This window comes from Myotis myotis, unplaced genomic scaffold (assembly GCF_014108235.1).
Source record: "Myotis myotis isolate mMyoMyo1 unplaced genomic scaffold, mMyoMyo1.p scaffold_m19_p_12, whole genome shotgun sequence".
Taxonomy (NCBI): Eukaryota; Metazoa; Chordata; class Mammalia; order Chiroptera; family Vespertilionidae; genus Myotis; species Myotis myotis.
This window is the reverse complement of record NW_023416316.1, coordinates 60,859,137-60,885,771: the sequence shown is the minus strand read 5'-3', so window position 1 is coordinate 60,885,771 and position 26,635 is coordinate 60,859,137. Positions and strand designations below refer to the sequence as shown.

At 42.7% G+C, this 26,635-nt stretch overlaps 4 protein-coding genes across 4 annotated transcripts; all 4 read right to left on the bottom strand.

Moving 5' to 3' along the window:
- Positions 1 to 10,691: 10,691 nt before the first annotated feature.
- LOC118666839 (interferon omega-2-like) lies at positions 10,692 to 11,288 on the bottom strand. The gene has a single exon (XM_036329135.1). It carries the CDS (start codon positions 11,286 to 11,288, stop codon positions 10,692 to 10,694), a length of 597 nt encoding a protein of 198 aa, XP_036185028.1.
- A 3,702-nt stretch (positions 11,289 to 14,990) lies between these two features.
- On the bottom strand, positions 14,991 to 15,578 carry LOC118666809 (interferon omega-2-like). Its single transcript, XM_036329123.1, has one exon. The coding sequence runs from the start codon at positions 15,576 to 15,578 to the stop codon at positions 14,991 to 14,993; it is 588 nt and encodes a 195-aa protein (XP_036185016.1).
- A 3,689-nt stretch (positions 15,579 to 19,267) lies between these two features.
- On the bottom strand, positions 19,268 to 19,855 carry LOC118666808 (interferon omega-2-like). Its single transcript, XM_036329122.1, has one exon. The coding sequence runs from the start codon at positions 19,853 to 19,855 to the stop codon at positions 19,268 to 19,270; it is 588 nt and encodes a 195-aa protein (XP_036185015.1).
- Positions 19,856 to 23,533: 3,678 nt separating this feature from the next.
- Positions 23,534 to 24,210, bottom strand: LOC118666807 (interferon omega-2-like). Its single transcript, XM_036329121.1, has one exon. The coding sequence runs from the start codon at positions 24,208 to 24,210 to the stop codon at positions 23,623 to 23,625; it is 588 nt and encodes a 195-aa protein (XP_036185014.1). The 3' UTR covers positions 23,534 to 23,622.
- Between the last annotated feature and the right edge of the window lie 2,425 nt (positions 24,211 to 26,635).

Sequence of the window (26,635 nt, the reverse complement as noted above, 5' to 3'; positions counted from 1 at the left end):
CGAATAAAAGGAATCATAATATGTGAAAGCTGTTGGGCAATCCCGAAGACAGAGCCCGGTGAATCCATAATATGTCCTTGTAGTTTTGCTCCTACATGGTCCCCCTCTCACAAGTAGTGGAGGAAGAAAGAAATGCAAAGGGTCAAAATAGGGTGACATGTCCTTTAGAGCCCTTTAAGCCATCAATTGGAAAGAAACTATCTAAAGATTGAGTGTGTAACCTCAGGCAAAGATTTGAGAGATCCCTGATACCTGAGCAATTCACACCCACTTCATGATTAACTTCCTCAACCTTAATACCTCTCATTGTACCCAAATAGATACTCCTGGGGCTATCAGTTGGCAACAATTATATTCTCTGAAATTCCTTTAACTTTTCCTCTCTCTTGCTATTCAGTTAAGGTGGAAGGGATGACATTACTCAAGTGACAATAAGAATTTTCTCCTAATTATAAAGTCAAACAGTGAGATCTGAATGTAGGAATGAATTTTAAAAACTGCCAACTTACTTTTGAGAAAAAGTTAATGCACCTTCGAACTGATTCCCTTGCTTCTCTACACTCAGAGAGGCAGGCTCTCAGCCTCCAAATGGCCTACAGGACTGCCAAGGGAGTGATGATGCTGGAGGCTCTGGCCAGCTGAGCAGCCTACAGGCACAGTCATCTTCTAGTTGGTTGGAGTGTGGTTCCCATACACCCAGGTTGTGGGCTCTATACCCCATTAGGGCACGTAAAGGGGTCAACCACATAAATAAGTGGAACAACAAATAGATATTTCTCATTCTCTCTCTCTCCATTCCTCCCTCTCTAGTATACATATATATATATTTTAAGTGTGGATGAAAATAAAGAGCCACATGCTAACTTGATTAGCTCGGGAAGGCCTGTATGGCAGTTTTGCAAACTCAAAGACCTAAAGTAACCACAAAGGATGGTCTGAGATTAAAACTGTAACTAAAAGCAGTTTATAGTGGGTAGTCATGTCCTAGGCCAGTATCTTCCCTGACAAAGGTCAATCTTTACCTTAGCTGAGCCTATTGTCTTTTTGCATCTAAGATAACATGCCTGTGAAATGTCAGTAACTTTTGTAACTTCCCTTTTTCCGGACCCCTCAGGACACAACCAAATGAGCAGGACAGAGACCATAAATTCTTTCATAGTTATTGAGTTAATTGTTGACTGCTAACTATCCTGTACCCACCTGGGTAAAAGAAGTATGTGTCTATCATTTTACTTTTTATCCAATCCCAGAGATTTCCTCCCACTTTGCCTTCTCCAGACTCCCTAATCTATCACCAATGGATTTCATGTAACCCTCTAACTTCTCCCCCTTTGATTGTAGTGTATAAAACAAGGTGAGAAACTGCCATTCTCTGGAGCATTATCCCCATCCATTGAGATTCTGCTTCCTGACAGCTGTCCACAAATAAACTCACAAAAAGCCTTTACAGGTTTGAATAGGGGTTTCTTTTGTTTGTTTGTTTGTTTTTTTACGTTAACAAAAGAAAGACATTCTGACTGCTTCTCTCCATATAGGTACTCACTGCTCAAAGAGTGCAGGCCCTGCCTGAAGCAGGATGTATTTTCCTTCTCTAATACACAAAAGCTAAGAAACTGGGCTTAGTCAAGTATGGGGGCCAGTTCTTTCCAGGACTGGGCTCTTTGTAGCTTGAAGAAGGAGGTGGAAGGGACCAGATTTTTTTGCATAGAACAGAAAGGAGCCAGCTCTCTGCAGACTTGGTGGATGTCTTTGTCTGTTTGGGCCAATAGGTGGCTTTCTTCCTGTGTAAATGTTTTAATAGTTCAGAGTAAAATGGACCTGACTTTCAATCCCTTACAGCTACAGCTATGGTTAGTTACATCATTGCAACAGGGACATTCCTCAGTTCCAAATGCATTCATCAGAAGGAAAAAAATAGCTCTTATACTAGTACAGGAGTTTCTGAAAAACCTAGAACTTTCACTCAACTTTGCTTTTATTTGGTGGTTTTGTACTCTTAAAGGGAAACCACAAGGGAACAGGAAACATCTGTATGAATGGGGGTGCAGGTGAAGGAGAAGTAAAGAGGGAGAACACGCTGGGAATTTCTACATTGGAGAGGAAGGAAACGATTGTGATTGGGAATAGAAGAACGGGATTTAGAAAAGCAAGGAGAGAAGGACTAAGTGTGTCAGGTATTATTAATACAATATTTTTTACTTCAGTTTAGGAAACTAACTTCTCTTCCAAATAATTATGCAAGTCACTAATTTCTAACTGAATATATACATAGCCATCAGACTTATCTTACATTTGAATATTGACTATACTTTAATCTTGTCCACAACACTTGTCTGGCACATCCCGTTTTCCATGTCCAACCTCATACAGACTGAGAGGCACCTCAGGTCTTTTTCCACCAACACGACCACCTTTACTAAGGAATTTGAGCAAACTTAATGAAATCACTCAGGGCCCCGATGAAAACCCAGCTCTCTTCCTCTCCCGACTCACGGAGGCCTTACAGAAATTTACCACCTTAGAGCCCACGTCCCCAGAGGGAACCCTTCTTCTGAACACCCATTTTATATTCCAATCAGCCCCGACATACGCCCCAAACTTTGAAAAATAGACACAGGTCCACAAACCCCTCAAAAAGACCTCGTTAACCTGGCCTCTAAGGTCCCTAATATAGAGCTGAGGAGGCCCAAATCCAAAAACAAAGGCGAGATCGGGCCAAGCTGAGGCCCAGAAGGAGGCCTTCCAGCTCCTAGTCACCGCTCTCATGAACCGCAAACGAAGTGCCGGTCCTCCGACTGCGGGTAAGTCAGAGGCTACGCCCCCTCTGGGCCCATGCTTCAAATGCAACAAGGAAGGACACTGAACCAAGTCCTGCTCAAACCGGAGACCCCCTCTTGGGCCCTGCCCAAGGTGCGGAAGGGAAGGCCACTGGAAATCAGACTGTAGTCTCACCCCTCCAGGTGGGACCTCCGCCAGTCCAGCAAGGCCACCCTCTGGATCGGTTTGGAGCTCCTAGACCTCCTGGGACTGGCCACTGAAGACTGAAGCTGCCCAGGCCTTGACAGGGCCCCACAGACTTACATCACCAGGACAGAGCCTCGGGTAAGGATTGTGGTGGCAGGTAAGCCAATCTCCTTTTTAATTGACACTGGGGCCACTTATTCTGCCCTCTCTGAATTTGCTGGGACCCTTGTCCCCTCCTCAGTCTCTATTATGGCGGTTGATGGATTAGTTTCACAGCATTAGCCACCTCACCTCTACGCATCTTACTAAATACCCCCATTTGCTCTTTTCTAGTTCTACTTCGATGCCCATACCACACATCCCCTCAAAAAACCCAGGCGTCCCAAGTGACAGTCACCTACTTCAGTTTCACTCTCACCCCACAAAGCCAGGCCATTCCTTAGACCAGTGATGGCAAACCTAAACGAACTCATTTTTTTGGTTGATTTTTCTTTGTTAAGTGGCATTTAAATATATAAAATAAATATCAAAAATATACATCTTTGTTTTACTATGGTTGCAAATATCAAAAAATTTCTATATGTGACACGGCACCAGAGTTAAGTTAGGGTTTTTCAAAATGCTGACACGCCGAGCTCAGAAGGTTCGCCATCACTGCCGTAGACTATAAACGTCTTATCTCCTCCAGGGCTGTCCCCTCCTCTAAACAAGAAATACTCTCCTTTTTTTGGCTTTCTGGGTACTCTCACCTCTGTGTTCCCAACTTCAGACTTCTCGCAAAGCTCTGTGACATGACATGGCGAAGGGTTTCCCTCACTGAGCCTTCAGATCCCAAGGCCAGCATTTGCAGCCCTTTAATGCTCTGAAAACTACGCTGACCTCAGCCCCTTCTTACCCCCCTCCCCCCTTCTCAAAGAACAGCTTCTGTTACTGGAAAACTATGAACTGCTTACTTAACAGTCTGGCTACTACTATCAGATGCTGAACTCATTATCACCCAAACCTTAGCATGTTATCTCTAAGGAAAAATGTAGCAATTTTAAATCCAAGCAGCTAGAGGCCTGGGAACAGGCCTCTCCCTCCCCTCCCCCACCCTCCCCCACACACCCCGCCCTTTTCTCCAGTCTCATATGCCTATACGTAATTTTCCAAAGTCTTTGGTAACTTTAAAGGCTTTGGAGCATTGCTGGGTTAAATGATAAACATCTAAATATTTTAAAATAGCATAAAATACTGAAACATTGATTGCTAGACACATTTTAATTCACCTGCTCTAAGTTTTTATTATAGAAGGTCTCTTGTACTTTGTTGAAAGTATATTTTTTTGAAAGTAAGAGTGTGTTTAAAGTGTGTTCATAAATGTAAATGCTGATTGTTTACTTTTTGGCTAAAGCTGGTTATTTGTGAATGAGTAGAAGGTTTGGGTTGTCCAGTGTGTCAGGACCTGATCACCTCTGAAGCCCAAAGGGACCCCTTCTCTCCTAGTAAGCTAAAGCAGTCCCACCCAGGCTCTCTCCTATGGCTTAAGACCTTATATCTGAGCCTAGACTTTCTTTATTCCCACTGCTCATTCTCAGTACTTGACACTATCATTGAAAACCTCAACAGGTCTTCCTGCTGGGTATTTAGGAACCTCTCTCCCCTTTTTTAGCCTTCTTGAAATTCATACACTGAGCAGTAACCGGTTTGGCTCAGTGGATAGAGCGTCAGCCTGCAGACTGAAGGGTCCCGGGTTCGATTCCGGTCAGGGGCATGTACCTTGGTTGTGGGCACATCTCCAGTAGGAGGTGTGCAGGAGGCAGCTGATGGATGTTTCTCTCTCATCGATGTTTCTAACTCTCTATCTCTCTCCCTTCCTCTCTGTAAAAAATCAATAAAATATATTTTTTTAAAAAAATTCATACACTGAAAAGGACACCGATTCAGGAATGATCCTGTAATACAGGGAAATAACAAAGCAGACCAGGAAGCCAAGGTGGTGGCTCAGAGGAAGCCCCCATCTCCCCAACTCTTAGCTCTACCTCATGTAACACCCAGATACCCTCGAGAGGAACTTCGGTCCCTATTAGCTCTTGGGGACACTCAGGAAGATCCATGGTTAAAATTTTAGGGAAAATATATCCTTCCCCAGGGACAGGCCTGTGATATCTTACAGGCTTTTCACAATTCCCTACATATACGATAAGACCGCTTTTACAACTCCTAAAACCCCTCATTGCATGTCCTAGCCTAGCCTCCCTCCTGCAAGATATCACCAAAACCTGTTCTACTTGTTACTCAGCATCTCCCCAAGGACAGGTTAGATCTCCTTCTTTCTCCGCTCATCAATCAAGGGGCCAAATCTCTGGATAAGACTGGCAAATTAACTTCTTTCACATGACCCCTATTAAAACACACACACACACACACACACACACACACAAATATCTTTCAACCTTAGTAGACACCTTCTCAGGCTGGGTAGAAGCATTCCCCACTAGGTCTGAAAAGTCCTCCGAAGTCACTCAAACTCTCATTCAGCATATCATTCCCAGATTCAGCCTACCCACCTCATTACAATCAGATAATGGACCTGCTTTCATATCTCAAATAGCTCAACAGGTCTCCTCCACTCTGAACATCCTGTGGAACTTACATCCCCCTACCAGCCCCAATCTTCAGGCAAGGTAGAAAAGGCAAATTCCTTAATTAAGTCTCACCTAACTAAATTAGCTCTCGAAACTAAAGAACCTTAACCTACTCTCCTACCTCTAGCCTTTAAGCACATCAGGGAACCCCACCCCCCACGCACCCTCCTTTCTTAGTCTTTTTGAACTCATGTATGGAAGACTCTTCTTATTAGGAAACTTCCCTTCCACAAAGACCCCTCTCAGAGACTATGTCCCCATTTTAAATACCCTCATACAATTACTGAAGAACATGCTGATCAGGTCCTCCCTCGACCTTTTACAGGAGACATCCCCCCTACTCCTCCTAAAGGAAATCCATCAATAATTTACAGCCCTGGTAGCAAGGCCCTAACTGCCCCAATTGCAGCTAAACTATCAGGGCATACCCCATGGTTCCACCTTTCCAGTTTAAAACCCATCTCAGGAACACCTCCATCACATGAGCTCTAAGTATTACAGCCACCTGATCGGGCCAACAGACTCTGCCTTACTTGCATTCCAGAAGAAGAGGACAAATGAGTGAGCACCCCTGCAGGTGCTCCCTAAGTACCCTAATAACCCTGACCTCCCTGAAAGCCCACCTCCTCTCTCAATACAAATCCTCCAGGTCCTAGCTACTGCCACCTCTCCCTTTGCATCAGGATTCTCACCTTCCCATGGGACTGCCTTCTACAAAGGGACTTTGATTACCCATGGGACGAGATTTCCTTCTTTCTAGATCCTAAACATACCTTCTCCCCCCCTTGGGACAACCCCAACCCTGGAAGTGTGAATTAGCTCTCCTTCTCATCCTATTCCAGCCCTCCTCTCCTACACCCGTGAGGAACTTGCTCACCTCCACTCATCTCAAACACTTACCCTTACCCATTCCCTCCTTAGCCAGGAACTGCTGGCTCTGCCTTTCCCTCTCCTCTTCAGCGTGTACTACCATCGCTATACCAATCAAGAGATAAAGTCAGGCAAAATCACTCTAGCTTATAAAAAGGAAAAGGAAACTGTATTTTTCAAAAGGCAGACACCCTTCTGGGTAATTATCCTACAGCCCAGGCAAATTAAGCCTCCCTTCTTTTCTGTATTTATATTCTATCTCTTACTAAGGTAGCTCTTTCCTCCCTGCCAGTCACAGGTCCTATCGCTCTACACACCCCACTAATCGCCCAAGCCCCTTGATGCTTTACAAGGTCACAGGGCAATATAACAAAAGGCCATCTCCCATCATCAGCTTGCAACACCACAGTTAACCAAGAGCTGCCAAACTGCCACTGGTCCCAATGGGCTGACTACCAGGTCTTCCTGGAAGCCAATGGTTATTTCCTACAGCCAATCCATTTACTTCTTATCCAACCTTCCAGGCCCACAGCTTCAACTGCTCCTTTCCTTCCCTTTCTCTTTTCCCTTGGATAACAGCCCATTCTAGCATTCCCTCCCACTTTCACTGCAATAAAATCTCAACCACTCATCTGTCACCCCTTATTGGTAGTGCCATGGCGACTACCCTCTCAGCTTGGAGCACAGAACCAGGAAAAGGAACCTCATACCCTTTAGTCCACCTCTTCTCTCTACACCTTTCAGCTTGTCTCCATGATCAGGGATTCTTCTTTCTCTGTGGGGAGAACACATACATCTGCCTCCACCAACTGGACAGGAACCTGTACTCTCATCTATCTCTCACCCCCCAATAATCAGTCTTTACCTGTGCCCATAACCCACCATATCCAACAAAAAGGCAGTTCAGATAATCCCTCTCCTAATAACCCTTGGCATCACAGCAAAGGTTGGAACTGGCATGGGGGGCCTAACCACTGCTCATCCTATTTTGAAATCCTGGCTCAGGACCTACAAGAAACCTCTGGATGCCCAGCAAGAGGCAAAACTGGGAAAACAGGAACCTCACCCCCAGAGTAACCTGTCCTCCCCTTTCATATCACTAGTCAGGCAACTTAGACCCCTGATCTTTTCCCCCTAAAGATAACATCTAGGCCTCAGCTGTATTTCAACTCCAGGCCCAGAAAAAGCAGAAAAATCAGACAAGTGACACTGTGACAGCCTCAGGATAAGCTTTTACCTCCCAAGTCACTCAACAGGACTGTTTTCGAGCTTTCACCAACCAGTCTCTTGGGGAAATCATGAGGCTGCACCCCTCGTCCAGGTGACTACCATCAAAATCCATCTTCCTGTGATCTCATCATCCCGCCTCAGCACAAAGTAAATACAGAAGATATGGCCTTTGTCCCTATCCAATAAAACAAAAAGGCTGGAATGTTAGGTCTGATCAAAGAATTGAATCTATACCTCCTCTGCTGGGAACTGACCTTTAGACCACTTCACAATGGACATTCCACTTGCTTAGACCACATTCCACTTGCTAAGACTATTATCTCTCCCCTTCGGAGTTTCCTGGAATGCAGACTTGCACAGAGAATTCTCCACCCAGAAAAAACCCTCCAGGAGACCTTTAAAAACCTCTGAATCCCCACCTTTGGGGATGGAACCTTTTTGGGACTCAGCATTCCTGGTATCCAGGTGACCTAATAAATTCATAATTCTTTACCCCTTTTGGCCTCATGCGTTCCTCCTAGAGTTGCCATTTGCTGGGGGAGCTCAGCAGGCGCACCCCAGAGTGTTAAAGAAGATGCAATCAAAGCTCCTGTTGGCTTGTCTATGCATAGCTAAATGTGGACCAGAAGGTGACTATATCAACACTAAAGACAACAATCATTCCCTATGTTCAGATTCTCAGCCTATAATTTGCAAATATTGTTATATTTAATCTTTATGATTTCCAGTGTGGCCACTACTACAGTTGTGTCAGTTTTTAAGAAGAGGAATTGAAATCTGACGTCATTTAAATTCAGGGGCTACACACAGATTTTGTCAGAAAGTGAAACTTTTTCATTTAAAGAGCCTGAAGTTCAATTAAGAAAACCACACAGCATGGCCTACTGACTTAAGAATATTTTTCCCTGGGCAGATTAAATTTAAAAGCAAAAAGGGGTCAAATGGAAGATCCATATTGACTTTTTTGAGGAAACTCCATACTGTTTTCTATAATGGTTGCACAGGTCTACATTCCCACCAGCAGTGCACTAGGGTTCCATTTTCTTCACAACCACACCAACACTTGTCATTTGATATGTTGATGGTAGCCATTCTGACAGGTGTGAGGTGATACCTCATTGCTGTTTTAATTTGCAACTATCTGATGATCAGTGACTTTGAGACTCTTTTCATATGTCTCTTGGCCATCTGTATATCCTCTTTGGAGAAGTGTCTATTTAGGTCCTTTGCCCATTTTTTAATTGGCTTCTTTGTCTTTCTTTTGTTAAGTTGTATGAGTTCCTGATATATTTGGGATAGTAACCCTTTATCAGATGTATCATTGCCAAAAAGGTTCTCCCACACATGGGGCTCCCTTTTCGTTTTGTTGATGGTTTCTTTTGCTGTGCAGAAGCTTTTCTTTGATGTAGTTGCATTTGTCTATTTTTGCCTTAATTTCCTTTGCCCTAGGAGACGTATCCATAAACCTATTGCTATGAGAGATGTCTGAGATTTTGCTGCCTATAGTATCTTCTAGGATTTTATGGTTTCATGACTTATGTTTAAGTCTTTTACCCTATTTGAGATTATTCCTGTGTATGATGTAAGTTGGTGGTCTAGTTTCATTTTTTTGCATGTATCTGTCCAAATTTCCCAACACCATTTATTAAAGAGACTGTCTTGACTCCATTGTGTGCTCTTGCCTCCTTTATCAAATATTAATTGAGCATAATGGCTTGGGTCCATTTCTGGGGTCTCTGTTCTTTTCCATTGATCTATATGCCTGTTCTTGTGCCAGTACCAGGATGTTTTGATTACAGTGTCATAGTAGTATAACGATATCTGATATTGTATTCCCTCCAACATTGTTCTTCGTTCTCTAGATTGCTGCAGCTATTCTGGATTTGTTTTGGTTCCATATATATTTTTGGAGTATTTGTTCTAGATTTGTGAAATATGTCATTGGTGTTTTAATGGGCATTGCATTGAATCTAATCTATAGATTGTTCAGGTCCAGGTTGGTTGTCTCACGAAATCAAAGAAATTAATTCATGGACAAAGACATAAGCAAAAGCAAAGTTATATTACAGAAAACCTTCCTGCTGCAGGGAGGGGACCCAACTGGTTGACCTGCCTACAAAGGATTTGACACACATAGAGCTTCCACTCAACTCTACTCTCTTTGTTTGCTTTTACTGTGAGTAGAAACCTTGAAGCTGAAAGCACAACAGAAGCAGAGCACCTGTGCAGGTGGGCAGTGAAGTCTGGAGAGCAAAGAGATTACATAAGGGAGGGAAATAATGCAGTAAAGTCGGACTCAGACAGAGTGGGGGAAACGTATAGGTGCCAGGAACAGCCAACAAATACCATAAAGCTTTTCCACTCCACTCTAGATGACTCCTCCCAGATATTTCTACACACTGCCCCTTGCTGACAGAATAAATCAATTGCAACTCAAACATACGTACTGAACATCTTCCATACTTTCTAGGACTCTTATCAATTCCATGCTTTCCCAGTTTTTGATAGGCATTTTATGAGAAGTGGTGGGACTACTCTAAAGGAATTAGTAGACAAGTAGTATGTTGAAGTAGAACTATGTAGAAAAATATAAGGATTTAGGTTTTCAGAATAAAAGAACTCAGGAAGTCATTTTTATAAAAATTTAATAAATAAAGTGAAATACAAATTTAATGGCAAAAAAGTAAACATGTTTTGTAAATTTTAATACAATGTAAGGGTAAATATTGGTCATGTAAATATATCAATATGATAACATAAAACAATAAATACTAAGTAAAAACAAAGAAACAATAAATAAATAAATAAATAAATAAATAGCATCACCGCAGTAACATATTAGGGTCTGATATCCCAGGAGCTAAATTTCATAAGATTTTCATGCTTCATACCCTGACAACAGATTTGCTGAATAAAACTTAAAAATTCTGTGACTAAAGATGACCTAAGAGCCTTTGACTTGACCCAAGACATATGTGCAAATGTGATGTGGCACATTCATCAGTGAGAATCCTTTGAGGGGGATCCCACGTCTCCATCCTTATTTTTTAGTCTTTCTTGCAAGGCTGTTATTGAGGAGAAGGATCTCATGATTTCCACTCTGACAACCTCCCAGGCGCAGTCACTGTATTTCTTCTCCTTCAGGTAGAGACGGATGCCCTGGAAGTACCTCTTCAAGGCCAGGGTAGGGCGCTGCATGGCCAGGGCAGATCCTTCCTCTCCCATCTCCTCCACCAAACACGTGTCCAGGTCTTCCAGCTGCCGATGGAGTCCTGAGCGCAGTTGGTCCACGAGGGTCTTGTTCCAGGTGACAGAGGAGTTCTCTGTGGGCAACAGGTTGAATATCTGTTGGAGCATCTCATGGAGGACAGCGATGGCCTGGGCCTTCTGGACCTGGGTGCCATCCACCGTTGCTCGGGGGAATCTGAAGTCCCTTCTGTCCTTCAGACAGAAGAAAGGGGAGATTGTGCTCATTTGGCTCAGAAGCACTAAGTTCTCCCTGCTGAGCAGGACGTGGTCCTGAGGCAGGTCACAGCCCAGAGATCTCCCAGAGCTGAATACCACCAGGGTGGTGAGTAGAGAGAGCAGGAGGGCCATGGGCGAACGAGGGTGCTGCTGGCCTGGCTGAGCTGGGCCTCTGGTGAACAACCTTGGGCCAAAAGTTGTGCAATGACCTTCTTTCTAAGCATGGCCCTTAAATAGGGAACACAACGATTTTCATTTTCTAAGCATTTCTTTCCACTTCCTTTTTTTGTTTTCATTTAATTTAGGTGTCCTAAGAAGATGTCATCAATCTACACGACTGATTTTCACCGTACACTTCAGAGGTGCCATCCAAGTGGATGATACTTAATAGTCAAATGAGAAATGTCTATGTCCCATAGTCAAAGTGTAGGTAGATGTGTAAATACTCACACAGGTACATACTCACGTATATAAATATATTACATAAATATTACTCTACTTTGCATTAGAAGTAAAAGTTTGCCTTGACTCTGGGCAACATGGGCGTCATGCTCCCTCATCTCTGTGGGTTTGTGTGTTTTGTCAGGTACTTACCAGACCATGGTTGGTAAATAAACTCTTTAGAACCAAGGACTGAGTTTTGTTTACTGTTTTATGCACAACAGGTATGAGGTTTTTAGTGATCGAGTTTCTGGAATGTTTCTCCTCTAGAACCCATTCCTGCAGCGCCATGTGGTTATACTTCAAGGGCACCACTAGGTCAGGACTTCTATAGACATTGCCATTTCTTTCCAGCTTTGGACCTGGCCATTAATTCTCCTCAGGCTGTGCCAACACCCCCAGCAGGAATCCTGGTTGTTTGCTGGTGGGTGTAGGTGTGGAGATTCCAATAACAAGATAGTAATATGTTCCCGGCACCACGGACGATATCAGCTCTAATAACGCTTTATTCTGGAGTGACAGTGTCCTCAGCCCAAACTCTCCTGGACTCCCCCCTGAAGGCAGGCTCACCCCATCCTGAGGTTCTCAGAATTCTCCCCAGGTGGAGGGGCTTGTGTCCTTGTTGACAAAAGAACCTGTCAGGACGCTCGCCCTTCCCCCGGGAGTGTTTGTGTGAAGGCCCCTTGTCCTCAGTGGTGACCTGCTCCCCTCCTGAGCCAGGACCCAGGTGTCAGTGGGGCCCACAGCCCTGAACGCTGACAGCAAACTTTAGTTCTGTCTGAGCAGGTGGAGGCATTACTTATGCGATTGCAATCATTTATCTTCAGTCGGCTTTTCTATCCACTCATCTATTGATGGGCTCTTGGGCTGGTTCCAGACCTGAGCTATTGTAAGTTGTGCTGCTGTGAACACAGGGGTGCATACATTCTTTCTGATTGGAGTATTGAGTTTCTCTTAGGATATATTCCTAGAAGTGGGAGCACTGGGTCAAATGGCAGTTTCATTTTTAATTTTTTTGAGGAAACTCCATACTATTTTTCACAATGGTCGCACGAGTCTGCATTCTCACCAGCAGTGCACTAGGGTTCCATTTTCCCCACAACTTCACCAGCACTTGTCATTTGTTCATATTGGCCATTCTGACAGGTGTGAGGTGATACCTCATTGTTGTTTTAGTTTGCATCTCTCTGATGATCAATGACTTTGAGACTCTTTTCATATGTCTCTTGGCCATCTGTATATCCTCTTTGGAGAAGTGTCTATTTAGGTCCTTTGCCCATTTTTTAATTGGCTTCTTTGTCTTTCTTTTGTTAAGTTGTATGAGTTCCTGATATATTTGGGATAGTAACCCTTTATCAGATGTATCATTGCCAAATAGGTTCTCCCACACATTGGGCTCCCTTTTTGTTCTGTTGATGGTTTCTTTTGCTGTGCAGAAGCTTTTTTAAAAAAAAAAAATTTTTTTTAAATTTTTTAAAATTTCTTTATTAATTAAGGTATTACAAATGTGTCCTCATCCTGTGCAGAAGCTTTTTATTTTGATGTAGTTGAAAGTGTTTATTTTTGCCTTAGTTTCCTTTGCCCTAGGAGTCATATCCATAAGCCTATTGCTATGAGAGATATCTGAGATTTTGCTGCCTATGGTTTCTTCTAGGATTTTATGGATTCATGACTTGCATTTACGTCTTTTTAATATATTTTATTGATTTATTACAGAGAGGAAAGGAGAGGGATAGAGAGTTAGAAACATCGATGAGAGAGAAACATTGATCAGCTGCCTCCTGCACACCCCCTACTGGGGATGTGCCCGCAACCAAAGTACATGCCCTTGACCAGAATCGAACCCGGGACCCTTCTCTCCGCAGACCAAAGCTCTATCCACTGCGTCAAAGTGGTTAGGGCCATTTAAGTCTTTTATCCTATTTGAGATTATTCCTGTGTATGATGTAAGTTGGTGGTCTAGTTTCATTTTTTTGCATGTATCTGTCCAAATTTCCCAACACCATTTATTAAAGAGACTGTCTTGACTCCATTGTGTGCTCTTGCCTCCTTTATCAAATATTAATTGAGCATAATGGCTTGGGTCCATTTCTGGGGTCTCTGTTCTTTTCCATTGATCTATATGCCTGTTCTTGTGCCAGTACCAGGATGTTTTGATTACAGTGTCATAGTAGTATAACGATATCTGATATTGTATTCCCTCCAACATTGTTCTTCGTTCTCTAGATTGCTGCAGCTATTCTGGATTTGTTTTGGTTCCATATATATTTTTGGAGTATTTGTTCTAGATTTGTGAAATATGTCATTGGTGTTTTAATGGGCATTGCATTGAATCTAATCTATAGATTATTCAGGTCCCAGTTGGTTGTCTCACGAAATCAAAGAAATTAATTCATGGACAAAGACATAAGCAAAAGCAAAGTTATATTACAGAAAATCTTCCTGCTGCAGGGAGGGGACCCAACTGGTTGACCTGCCTACAAAGGATTTGACAAACATAGAGCTTCCACTCAACTCTACTCTCTTTGTTTGCTTTTACTGTGAGTAGAAACCTTGAAGCTGAAAGCACAACAGAAGCAGAGCACCTGTGCAGGTGGGCAGTGAAGTCTGGAGAGCAAAGAGATTATATAAAGGAGAGAATAATCCAGTAATGTCAGACTCAGAGAGAGTGGGGGAAGGGTATAGGTGCCAGGAACAGCCAAAAAATATCATAAAGCTTTTCCACTGCACTCTAGATGACTCTTCTCAGATATTTCTTCGCACTGCTCCTTGTTGATGGAATATAAATCAACTAAAACTCAGACATACGTACTGAACATCTGCCATACTTTCTAGGACTCTATCAATTCCATGCTTTCCCAGCTTTTGATAGGCATTTTATGAGAAGTGATGGAATTATTCTATAGGACTTAGTGGAAAAGTAGTATGTTGAAGTAGATCTATGTAGAAAAACATAAGGATTTAGGTTTTCAGAATAAAAGAACTCAGGAAGTTATTTTTATAAAAATTTAATAAATAAAGTGAAATACAAATTTAATGGCAAAAAAGTAAACATGTTTTGTAAATTTTAATACAATGTAAGGGTAAATATTGGTTATATAAACATATCAATTTGATAACATAAAACAATAAATACTAAGTAAAAACAAAGAAACAATAAATAAATAAATAAATAAATAAATAAATAAATAAATAGCATCACTACAGTTACATATTAGGGTCTGATATCCCAGGAGCTAAATTTCATAACATTTTCCTGCTTCATACCCTGACAACAGATTTCCTGAGTAAAATTCAATAAATTCTGTGACTAAAGCAGATGTAAGAGCCTTTGCACATGACCCAGGACAGACGGGCAAAGGTGACGTGGCACATTCATCAGTGAGAATCCTTTCAGGGGGATCCCACATCTCCATCCTTATTTCTTAGCCTTTCTTGCAAGGCTGTTGTTGAGGAGAACGATCCCATGATTTCCACTCTGACAACCTCCCAGGCGCAGTCACTGTATTCCTTCTCCTTCAGGTAGAGACGGATGCCCTGGAAGTACCTCTTCAAGGCCCGGGTAGGGCCCTGCATGTCCAGGGCAGATCCTTCCTCTCCCATCTCCTCCACCAAACACGTGTCCAGGTCTTCCAGCTGCTGATGGAGTCCTGAGCGCAGTTCGTTCACAAGGGTCATGTTCCAGGTGACAGAGGAGTTCTCTGTGGGCAAGAGGTTGAAGACCTGCTGGAGCATCTCATGGAGGACAGCGATGGCCTGGGCCTTCTGGACCTGGGTGCCGTCCACCGTTGCCCGGGGGAATCTGAAGTCCCTTCTGTCCTTCAGACAGAAGAAAGGGGAGATTGTGCTCATTTGGTTCAGAAGCTCTAAGTTCTCCCTGCTGAGCAGGACGTGGTCCTGAGGCAGGTCACAGCCCAGAGCTCCCCCGGGGCCAGCGCTGAACACCACCAGGGCGGTGAGTAGAGAGAGCAGGAGGGCCATGGGCGAATGAGGGTGCTGCTGGCCTCGCTGAGCTGAGCGTCTGGGGAACAACCTTAGGCCAAAAGTTGTGCAATGACCTTCTTTCTAAGCATGGCCCTTAAATAGGGAACACAACAATTTTCATTTTCTAAGCATTTCTTCCCATTTCCATTTCCTTTTTTTGTTTTCATTTAATTTAGGTGTTCTAAGAAGACGTCATCAATCTACACTACTGATTTTCACCTTACACTTTAGAGGTGCCACCCAAGGGGATACTTAATAGTTAAATGAGAAATGTCTTTGTTCCAAAGTGTAGGTAGATGTGTAAATACTCACACAGGTACATACTCACGTATATAAATATATTACATAAATATTGCTCTTCTTTGTATTAGAAATAAAAGTTTGCCTTGACTCTGGGCAACATGGGCATCAGCTCCCTCATCTCTGTGGGTTTGTGTGTTTTGTCAGGTACTTACCAGACCATGGTTGGTAAATAAACTCTTTAGAACAAAGGACTGAGTTTTGTTTACTATTTTATACACAACAGGTATGAGATTTTTAGTGATCGACTTTCTGGAATGTTTCTCCTCTAGAACCCATTCCTGCAGTGCTATGTGGTTACTCTTCAAGGGTGCCACTAGGTCAGGACTTCTGTAGACATTGCCTTTTCTTTCCAGCTTTGGACCTGGCCATTAATTCTCCTCAGGCTGTGCCAACACCCCCAGCAGGAATCCTGGTTGTTTGCTGGTGGGTGTAGGTGTGGAGATTCCAATAACAAGATAGTAATATGTTCCCAGCACCACGGACGATATCAGCTCCAATAACGCTTTATTCTGGAGTGACAGTGTCCTCAGCCCAAACTCTCCTGGACTCCCCCCTGAAGGCAGGCTCACCCCATCCTGAGGTTCTCAGAATTCTCCCCAGGTGGAGGGGCTTGTGTCCTTGTTGACAAAAGAACCTGTCAGGACGCTCGCCTTCCCCCGGGAGTGTTTGTGTGAAGGCCCCTTGTCCTCAGTGGTGACCTGCTCCCCTCCTGAGCCAGGACCCAGGTGTCAGTGGGGCCCACAGCCCTGAACGCTGACAGCAAATGTTAGTTCTGTCTGAGCAGGTGGAGGCATTACTTATGTGATTGCAATCACTTATCTTCAGTGGGCTTTTCTATCCACTCATCAATTTTGGGCTCTGGGCTGGTTCCAGACCTGAGCTATTGTAAATTGTGCTGCTGTGAACACAGGGGTGCATACATTCTTTCTGATTGGAGTATTGGGTTTCTCTTAGGATATATTCCTAGAAGTGGGATCACTGGGTCAAATGGCAGTTTCATTTTTAATTTTTTTGAGGAAACTCCATACTATTTTTCACAATGGTCGCACGAGTCTGCATTCTCACCAGCAGTGCACTAGGGTTCCATTTTCCCCACAGCTTCACCAGCACTTGTCATTTGTTCATATTAGCCATTCTTACAGGTGTGAGGTGATACCTCATTGTTGTTTTAGTTTGCATCTCTCTGATGATCAATGACTTTGAGACTCGTTTCATATGTCTCTTGGCCATCTGTGTGTCCTCTTTGGAGAAGTGTCTATTTAGGTCCTTTGCCCATTTTTTAATTGGCTTCTTTGTCTCTCTTTTGTTAAGTTGTATGAGTTCCTGATATATTTGGGATAGTAACCCTTTATCAGATGTATCATTGCCAAATAGGTTCTCCCACACATGGTGCTCCCTTTTTGTTTTGTTGATGGTTTCTTTTGCTGTGCAGAAGCTTTTTTTAAAAAAAAAAAATTTTTTTTTTAATTTTTTAAAATTTCTTTATTAATTAAGGTATTACAAATGTGTCCTCATCCTGTGCAGAAGCTTTTTATTTTGATGTAGTCGCAAGTGTTTATTTTTGCCTTAGTTTCCTTTGCCCTAGGAGTCATATCCATAAGCCTATTGCTATGAGAGATATCTGAGATTTTGCTGCCTATGGTTTCTTCTAGGATTTTATGGATTCATGACTTGCATTTACGTCTTTTTAATATATTTTATTGATTTATTACAGAGAGGAAAGGAGACGGATAGAGAGTTAGAAACATCGATGAGAGAGAAGCATTGATCAGCTGCCTCCTGCACACCCCCTACTGGGGATGTGCCCGCAACCAAGGTACATGCCCTTGACCGGAATCGAACCCGGGACCCTTCTCTCCGCAGACCAAAGCTCTATCCACTGCGTCAAAGTGGTTAGGGCCATTTAAGTCTTTTATCCTATTTGAGATTATTCCTGTGTATGATGTAAGTTGGTGGTCTAGTTTCATTTTTTTGCATGTATCTGTCCAAATTTCCCAACACCATTTATTAAAGAGACTGTCTTGACTCCATTGTGTGCTCTTGCCTCCTTTATCAAATATTAATTGAGCATAATGGCTTGGGTCCATTTCTGGGGTCTCTGTTCTTTTCCATTGATCTATATGCCTGTTCTTGTGCCAGTACCAGGATGTTTTGATTACAGTGTCATAGTAGTATAACGATATCTGATATTGTATTCCCTCCAACATTGTTCTTCGTTCTCTAGATTGCTGCAGCTATTCTGGATTTGTTTTGGTTCCATATATATTTTTGGAGTATTTGTTCTAGATTTGTGAAATATGTCATTGGTGTTTTAATGGGCATTGCATTGAATCTAATCTATAGATTGTTCAGGTCCAGGTTGGTTGTCTCACGAAATCAAAGAAATTAATTCATGGACAAACACATAAGCAAAAGCAAAGTTATATTACAGAAAACCTTCCTGCTGCAGGGAGGGGACCCAACTGGTTGACCTGCCTACAAAGGATTTGACAAACATAGAGCTTCCACTCAACTCTACTCTCTTTGTTTGCTTTTACTGTGAGTAGAAACCTTGAAGCTGAAAGCACAACAGAAGCAGAGCACCTGTGCAGGTGGGCAGTGAAGTCTGGAGAGCAAAGAGATTATATAAAGGAGAGAATAATCCAGTAATGTCAGACTCAGAGAGAGTGGGGGAAGGGTATAGGTGCCAGGAACAGCCAAAAAATATCATAAAGCTTTTCCACTGCACTCTAGATGACTCTTCTCAGATATTTCTTCGCACTGCTCCTTGTTGATGGAATATAAATCAACTAAAACTCAGACATACGTACTGAACATCTGCCATACTTTCTAGGACTCTATCAATTCCATGCTTTCCCAGCTTTTGATAGGCATTTTATGAGAAGTGATGGAATTATTCTATAGGACTTAGTGGAAAAGTAGTATGTTGAAGTAGATCTATGTAGAAAAACATAAGGATTTAGGTTTTCAGAATAAAAGAACTCAGGAAGTTATTTTTATAAAAATTTAATAAATAAAGTGAAATACAAATTTAATGGCAAAAAAGTAAACATGTTTTGTAAATTTTAATACAATGTAAGGGTAAATATTGGTTATATAAACATATCAATTTGATAACATAAAACAATAAATACTAAGTAAAAACAAAGAAACAATAAATAAATAAATAAATAAATAAATAAATAGCATCACTACAGTTACATATTAGGGTCTGATATCCCAGGAGCTAAATTTCATAACATTTTCCTGCTTCATACCCTGACAACAGATTTCCTGAGTAAAATTCAATAAATTCTGTGACTAAAGCAGATGTAAGAGCCTTTGCACATGACCCAGGACAGACGGGCAAAGGTGACGTGGCACATTCATCAGTGAGAATCCTTTCAGGGGGATCCCACATCTCCATCCTTATTTCTTAGCCTTTCTTGCAAGGCTGTTGTTGAGGAGAACGATCCCATGATTTCCACTCTGACAACCTCCCAGGCGCAGTCACTGTATTCCTTCTCCTTCAGGTAGAGACGGATGCCCTGGAAGTACCTCTTCAAGGCCCGGGTAGGGCCCTGCATGTCCAGGGCAGATCCTTCCTCTCCCATCTCCTCCACCAAACACGTGTCCAGGTCTTCCAGCTGCTGATGGAGTCCTGAGCGCAGTTCGTTCACAAGGGTCATGTTCCAGGTGACAGAGGAGTTCTCTGTGGGCAAGAGGTTGAAGACCTGCTGGAGCATCTCATGGAGGACAGCGATGGCCTGGGCCTTCTGGACCTGGGTGCCGTCCACCGTTGCCCGGGGGAATCTGAAGTCCCTTCTGTCCTTCAGACAGAAGAAAGGGGAGATTGTGCTCATTTGGTTCAGAAGCTCTAAGTTCTCCCTGCTGAGCAGGACGTGGTCCTGAGGCAGGTCACAGCCCAGAGCTCCCCCGGGGCCAGCGCTGAACACCACCAGGGCGGTGAGTAGAGAGAGCAGGAGGGCCATGGGCGAATGAGGGTGCTGCTGGCCTCGCTGAGCTGAGCATCTGGGGAACAACCTTAGGCCAAAAGTTGTGCAATGACCTTCTTTCTAAGCATGGCCCTTAAATAGGGAACACAACAATTTTCATTTTCTAAGCATTTCTTCCCATTTCCATTTCCTTTTTTTGTTTTCATTTAATTTAGGTGTTCTAAGAAGACGTCATCAATCTACACTACTGATTTTCACCTTACACTTTAGAGGTGCCACCCAAGGGGATACTTAATAGTTAAATGAGAAATGTCTTTGTTCCAAAGTGTAGGTAGATGTGTAAATACTCACACAGGTACATACTCACGTATATAAATATATTACATAAATATTGCTCTTCTTTGTATTAGAAATAAAAGTTTGCCTTGACTCTGGGCAACATGGGCATCAGCTCCCTCATCTCTGTGGGTTTGTGTGTTTTGTCAGGTACTTACCAGACCATGGTTGGTAAATAAACTCTTTAGAACAAAGGACTGAGTTTTGTTTACTATTTTATACACAACAGGTATGAGATTTTTAGTGATCGACTTTCTGGAATGTTTCTCCTCTAGAACCCATTCCTGCAGTGCTATGTGGTTACTCTTCAAGGGCGCCACTAGGTCAGGACTTCTGTAGACATTGCCTTTTCTTTCCAGCTTTGGACCTGGCCATTAATTCTCCTCAGGCTGTGCCAACACCCCCAGCAGGAATCCTGGTTGTTTGCTGGTGGGTGTAGGTGTGGAGATTCCAATAACAAGATAGTAATATGTTCCCGGCACCACGGACGATATCAGCTCTAATAACGCTTTATTCTGGAGTGACAGTGTCCTCAGCCCAAACTCTCCTGGACTCCCCCCTGAAGGCAGGCTCACCCCATCCTGAGGTTCTCAGAATTCTCCCCAGGTGGAGGGGCTTGTGTCCTTGTTGACAAAAGAACCTGTCAGGACGCTCGCCCTTCCCCCGGGAGTGTTTGTGTGAAGGCCCCTTGTCCTCAGTGGTGACCTGCTCCCCTCCTGAGCCAGGACCCAGGTGTCAGTGGGGCCCACAGCCCTGAACGCTGACAGCAAACTTTAGTTCTGTCTGAGCAGGTGGAGGCATTACTTATGCGATTGCAATCATTTATCTTCAGTCGGCTTTTCTATCCACTCATCTATTTTGGGTCTGGGCTGGTTCCAGACCTGAGCTATTGTAAATTGTGCTGCTGTGAACACAGGGGTGCATACATTCTTTCTGATTGGAGTATTGGGTTTCTCTTAGGATATATTCCTAGAAGTGGGAGCACTGGGTCAAATGGCAGTTTCATTTTTAATTTTTTTGAGGAAACTCCATACTATTTTTCACAATGGTCGCACGAGTCTGCATTCTCACCAGCAGTGCACTAGGGTTCCATTTTCCCCACAGCTTCACCAGCACTTGTCATTTGTTCATATTAGCCATTCTTACAGGTGTGAGGTGATACCTCATTGTTGTTTTAGTTTGCATCTCTCTGATGATCAATGACTTTGAGACTCGTTTCATATGTCTCTTGGCCATCTGTGTGTCCTCTTTGGAGAAGTGTCTATTTAGGTCCTTTGCCCATTTTTTAATTGGCTTCTTTGTCTCTCTTTTGTTAAGTTGTATGAGTTCCTGATATATTTGGGATAGTAACCCTTTATCAGATGTATCATTGCCAAATAGGTTCTCCCACACATGGGGCTCCCTTTTTGTTTTGTTGATGGTTTCTTTTGCTGTGCAGAAGCTTTTTTAAAAAAAAAAAAATTTTTTTTTTAATTTTTTAAAATTTCTTTATTAATTAAGGTATTACAAATGTGTCCTCATCCTGTGCAGAAGCTTTTTATTTTGATGTAGTCGCAAGTGTTTATTTTTGCCTTAGTTTCCTTTGCCCTAGGAGTCATATCCATAAGCCTATTGCTATGAGAGATATCTGAGATTTTGCTGCCTATGGTTTCTTCTAGGATTTTATGGATTCATGACTTGCATTTACGTCTTTTTAATATATTTTATTGATTTATTACAGAGAGGAAAGGAGACGGATAGAGAGTTAGAAACATCGATGAGAGAGAAGCATTGATCAGCTGCCTCCTGCACACCCCCTACTGGGGATGTGCCCGCAACCAAGGTACATGCCCTTGACCGGAATCGAACCCGGGACCCTTCTCTCCGCAGACCAAAGCTCTATCCACTGCGTCAAAGTGGTTAGGGCCATTTAAGTCTTTTATCCTATTTGAGATTATTCCTGTGTATGATGTAAGTTGGTGGTCTAGTTTCATTTTTTTGCATGTATCTGTCCAAATTTCCCAACACCATTTATTAAAGAGACTGTCTTGACTCCATTGTGTGCTCTTGCCTCCTTTATCAAATATTAATTGAGCATAATGGCTTGGGTCCATTTCTGGGGTCTCTGTTCTTTTCCATTGATCTATATGCCTGTTCTTGTGCCAGTACCAGGATGTTTTGATTACAGTGTCATAGTAGTATAACGATATCTGATATTGTATTCCCTCCAACATTGTTCTTCGTTCTCTAGATTGCTGCAGCTATTCTGGATTTGTTTTGGTTCCATATATATTTTTGGAGTATTTGTTCTAGATTTGTGAAATATGTCATTGGTGTTTTAATGGGCATTGCATTGAATCTAATCTATAGATTGTTCAGGTCCAGGTTGGTTGTCTCACGAAATCAAAGAAATTAATTCATGGACAAACACATAAGCAAAAGCAAAGTTATATTACAGAAAACCTTCCTGCTGCAGGGAGGGGACCCAACTGGTTGACCTGCCTACAAAGGATTTGACAAACATAGAGCTTCCACTCAACTCTACTCTCTTTGTTTGCTTTTACTGTGAGTAGAAACCTTGAAGCTGAAAGCACAACAGAAGCAGAGCACCTGTGCAGGTGGGCAGTGAAGTCTGGAGAGCAAAGAGATTATATAAAGGAGAGAATAATCCAGTAATGTCAGACTCAGAGAGAGTGGGGGAAGGGTATAGGTGCCAGGAACAGCCAAAAAATATCATAAAGCTTTTCCACTGCACTCTAGATGACTCTTCTCAGATGTTTCCACACGTACCTTAAAGATCTTATTTCCTGCCAACAAAGACCGTATATCTTTCCCATTCCACTCTCAGATGTTTCTACCCACTGCTCCTTGATGATGGAATATAAATCAACTAAAACTCAGACATACGTACTGAACATCTGCCATACTTTCTAGGACTCTATCAATTCCATGCTTTCCCAGCTTTTGATAGGCATTTATGAGAAGTGATGGAACTATTCTATAGGACTGAATAGACAAGGAGTATGTTGAAATTGATCTATGTAGAAAAATTAAGGGTTTAGGTTTTCAAAACAAAAGAACTCAGGAAGTGATTTTGATAAGAATTTCATAAATAAAGCAAAATGCAAGTTGGATGACAAAAAAGGAAACATGTTTTGTAAAATTGAATACAAGGTAATGGCAAATATTGGTTATGTAAATATATCAATAAGATAACATAAAACAATAAATACTAAGTAAAAACAAAGAAACAATAAATAAATAAATAAATAAATAAATAATAATAAATAGCATCACTACAGTTACATATTAGGGTCTGATATCCCAGGAGCTAAATTTCATAACATTTTCCTGCTTAATACTCTGACAACAGATTTCCTGGGTAAAATTAAATAAATTCTGTGACTAGAGCAGATGTACAAGCCTTTGCACATGACCCAGGACAGATGGGCAAAGGTGATGCGGCACATTCATCATTGATGATCCTTTCAGGGGGATCCCACGTCTCCATCCTTATTTCTTAGCCTTTCTTGCAAGGCTGTTGTTGAGGAGAAGGATCTCATGATTTCCACTCTGACAACCTCCCAGGCGCAGTCACTGTATTCCTTCTCCTTCAGGTAGAGACGGATGCCCTGGAAGTACCTCTTCAAGGCCCGGGTAGGGCCCTGCATGTCCAGGGCAGATCCTTCCTCTCCCATCTCCTCCACCAAACACGTGTCCAGGTCTTCCAGCTGCTGATGGAGTCCTGAGCGCAGTTCGTTCACAAGGGTCATGTTCCAGGTGACAGAGGAGTTCTCTGTGGACAAGAGGTTGGAGACCTGCTGGAGCATCTCATGGAGGACAGCGATGGCCTGGGCCTTCTGGACCTGGGTGCCGTCCACCGTTGCCCGGGGGAATCTGAAGTCCCTTCTGCCCTTCAGACAGAAGAAAGGGGAGATTGTGCTCATTTGGCTCAGAAGCTCTAAATTCTCCCTGCTGAGCAGGACGTGGTCCTGAGGCAGGTCACAGCCCACAGCTCCCCCGGGGCCAGCGCTGAACACCACCAGGGCGGTGAGTAGAGAGAGCAGGAGGGCCATGGGCGAATGAGGGTGCTGCTGGCCTCGCTGAGCTGAGCGTCTGGGGAACAACCTTAGGCCAAAAGTTGTGCAATGACCTTCTTTCTAAGCATGGCCCTTAAATAGGGAACACAACAATTTTCATTTTCTAAGCATTTCTTCCCATTTCCATTTCCTTTTTTTGTTTTCATTTAATCTAGTGGTCTAAGAAAATGTCATCCATCTACACTACTGATAATTGCCATCTAAGTGGATATCTATCAGTCAAATGAGAAACGTCTTTGTTTAAAAGTCAAAGTGTAGGTAGGTATGTAAATACTCACCCATGTACATACTCATGTATTTAGATATATTACATAAATATTGCTCTTCTTTGTATTAGAAATAAACATTTGACTTGACTCTGGGCAACATGGTCGTCACGCTCCCTCATCTCTGTGGGTTTGTGTGTTTTGTCAGGTACTTACCAGACCATGGTTGATAAACTCTTTAGAACTAAGGACTGAGTTTTGTTTACTGTTTTATGCACAACAGGTATGAGGTTTTTAGTAAATGAGCTTTGGGGGTGTTTCTCCTCTAGGACCCATTCCTGCAGTGCTATGTGGTTATGCTTCAAGGGGGTCACTAGGTCAGGAGTTCTGTAGACATTGCCTTTTCTTTCCAGCTTTGGAACTGGCCACTAATTCTCCTCAGGCTGCGCCAACACCCCCAGCAGGAATCCTGGTTCTTTGCTGGTGGGTGAAGGTGTGGAGATTCTAATAACAAGATAGTAATATGTTCCCAGCACCACGGACGATATCAGCACTAATAACGCTTTATTCTGGAGTGACAGTGTCCTCAGCCCAAACTCTCCTGGACTCCCCCCTGAAGGCAGGCTCACCCCATCCTGAGGTTCTCAGAATTCTCCCCAGGTGGAGGGGCTTGTGTCCTTGTGACAAAGAACCTGTCAGGACGCTCGCCCTTCCCCCGGGAGTGTTTGTGTGAAGGCCCCTTGTCCTCAGTGGTGACCTGCTCCCCTCCTGAGCCAGGACCCAGGTGTCAGTGGGGCCCACAGCCCTGAACGCTGACAGCAAACGTTAGTTCTGTCTGAGCAGGTGGAGGCATTACTTATGCGATTGCAATCATTTATCTTCAGTCGGCTTTTCTATCCACTCATCTCTTTTGGGCACTGGGCTGGTTCCAGATCTGAGCTATTGTAAATTTTGTTGCTGTGAACACAGGGGTGCATACATTCTTTCTGATTGGAGTATTGGTTTTCTCTTAGGATATATTCCTAGAAGTGGGAGCACTGGGTCAAATGGCAGTTTCATTTTTAATTTTTTTGAGGAAACTCCATGCTATTTTCCACAATGGCCACACGAGTCTGCATTCCCACCAGCAGTGCACTAGGGTTCCATTTTCCCCACAACTTCACCAGCACTTGTCATTTGTTCATATTGGCCATTCTGACAGGTGTGAGGTGATACCTCATTGTTGTTTAATTTGTATCTCTCTGATGATCAGTGACTTTAAGCATCTTTTCATATGTCTCTTGGCCATCTGTGTGTCAGCTTTGGAGAAGTGTCTATTTAGGTCCTTTGCCCATTTTTTAATTGGCTTCTTTGTCTCTCTTTTGTTAAGTTGTATGAGTTCCTGATATATTTGGGATAGTAACCCTTTATCAGATGTATCATTGCCAAATAGGTTCTCCCACACATGGTGCTCCCTTTTTGTTTTGTTGATGGTTTCTTTTGCTGTGCAGAAGCTTTTTTTAAAAAAAAAAAATTTTTTTTTTAATTTTTTAAAATTTCTTTATTAATTAAGGTATTACAATGTGTCCTCATCCTGTGCAGAAGCTTTTTATTTTGATGTAGTCGCAAGTGTTTATTTTTGCCTTAGTTTCCTTTGCCCTAGGAGTCATATCCATAAGCCTATTGCTATGAGAGATATCTGAGATTTTGCTGCCTATGGTTTCTTCTAGGATTTTATGGATTCATGACTTGCATTTACGTCTTTTTAATATATTTTATTGATTTATTACAGAGAGGAAAGGAGACGGATAGAGAGTTAGAGAACATCGATGAGAGAGAAGGCATTGATCAGCTGCCTCCTGCACACCCCCTACTGGGGATGTGCCCGCAACCAAGGTACATGCCCTTGACCGGAATCGAACCCGGGACCCTTCTCTCCGCAGACCAAAGCTCTATCCACTGCGTCAAAGTGGTTAGGGCCATTTAAGTCTTTTATCCTATTTGAGATTATTCCTGTGTATGATGTAAGTTGGTGGTCTAGTTTCATTTTTTTGCATGTATCTGTCCAAATTTCCCAACACCATTTATTAAAGAGACTGTCTTGACTCCATTGTGTGCTCTTGCCTCCTTTATCAAATATTAATTGAGCATAATGGCTTTGGTAGATTTTGGAGTCTCTGTTATTTTCCATTGATCTATATGCCTGTTTTTGTGCC

Bases quoted from the DNA above. Each gene is read 5' to 3' on its own strand.
- LOC118666839 (XM_036329135.1), bottom strand. From the start codon at position 11,288: ATGGCCCTCCTGCTCTCTCTACTCACCACCCTGGTGGTATTCAGCTCT.
- LOC118666809 (XM_036329123.1), bottom strand. From the start codon at position 15,578: ATGGCCCTCCTGCTCTCTCTACTCACCGCCCTGGTGGTGTTCAGCGCT.
- LOC118666808 (XM_036329122.1), bottom strand. From the start codon at position 19,855: ATGGCCCTCCTGCTCTCTCTACTCACCGCCCTGGTGGTGTTCAGCGCT.
- LOC118666807 (XM_036329121.1), bottom strand. From the start codon at position 24,210: ATGGCCCTCCTGCTCTCTCTACTCACCGCCCTGGTGGTGTTCAGCGCT.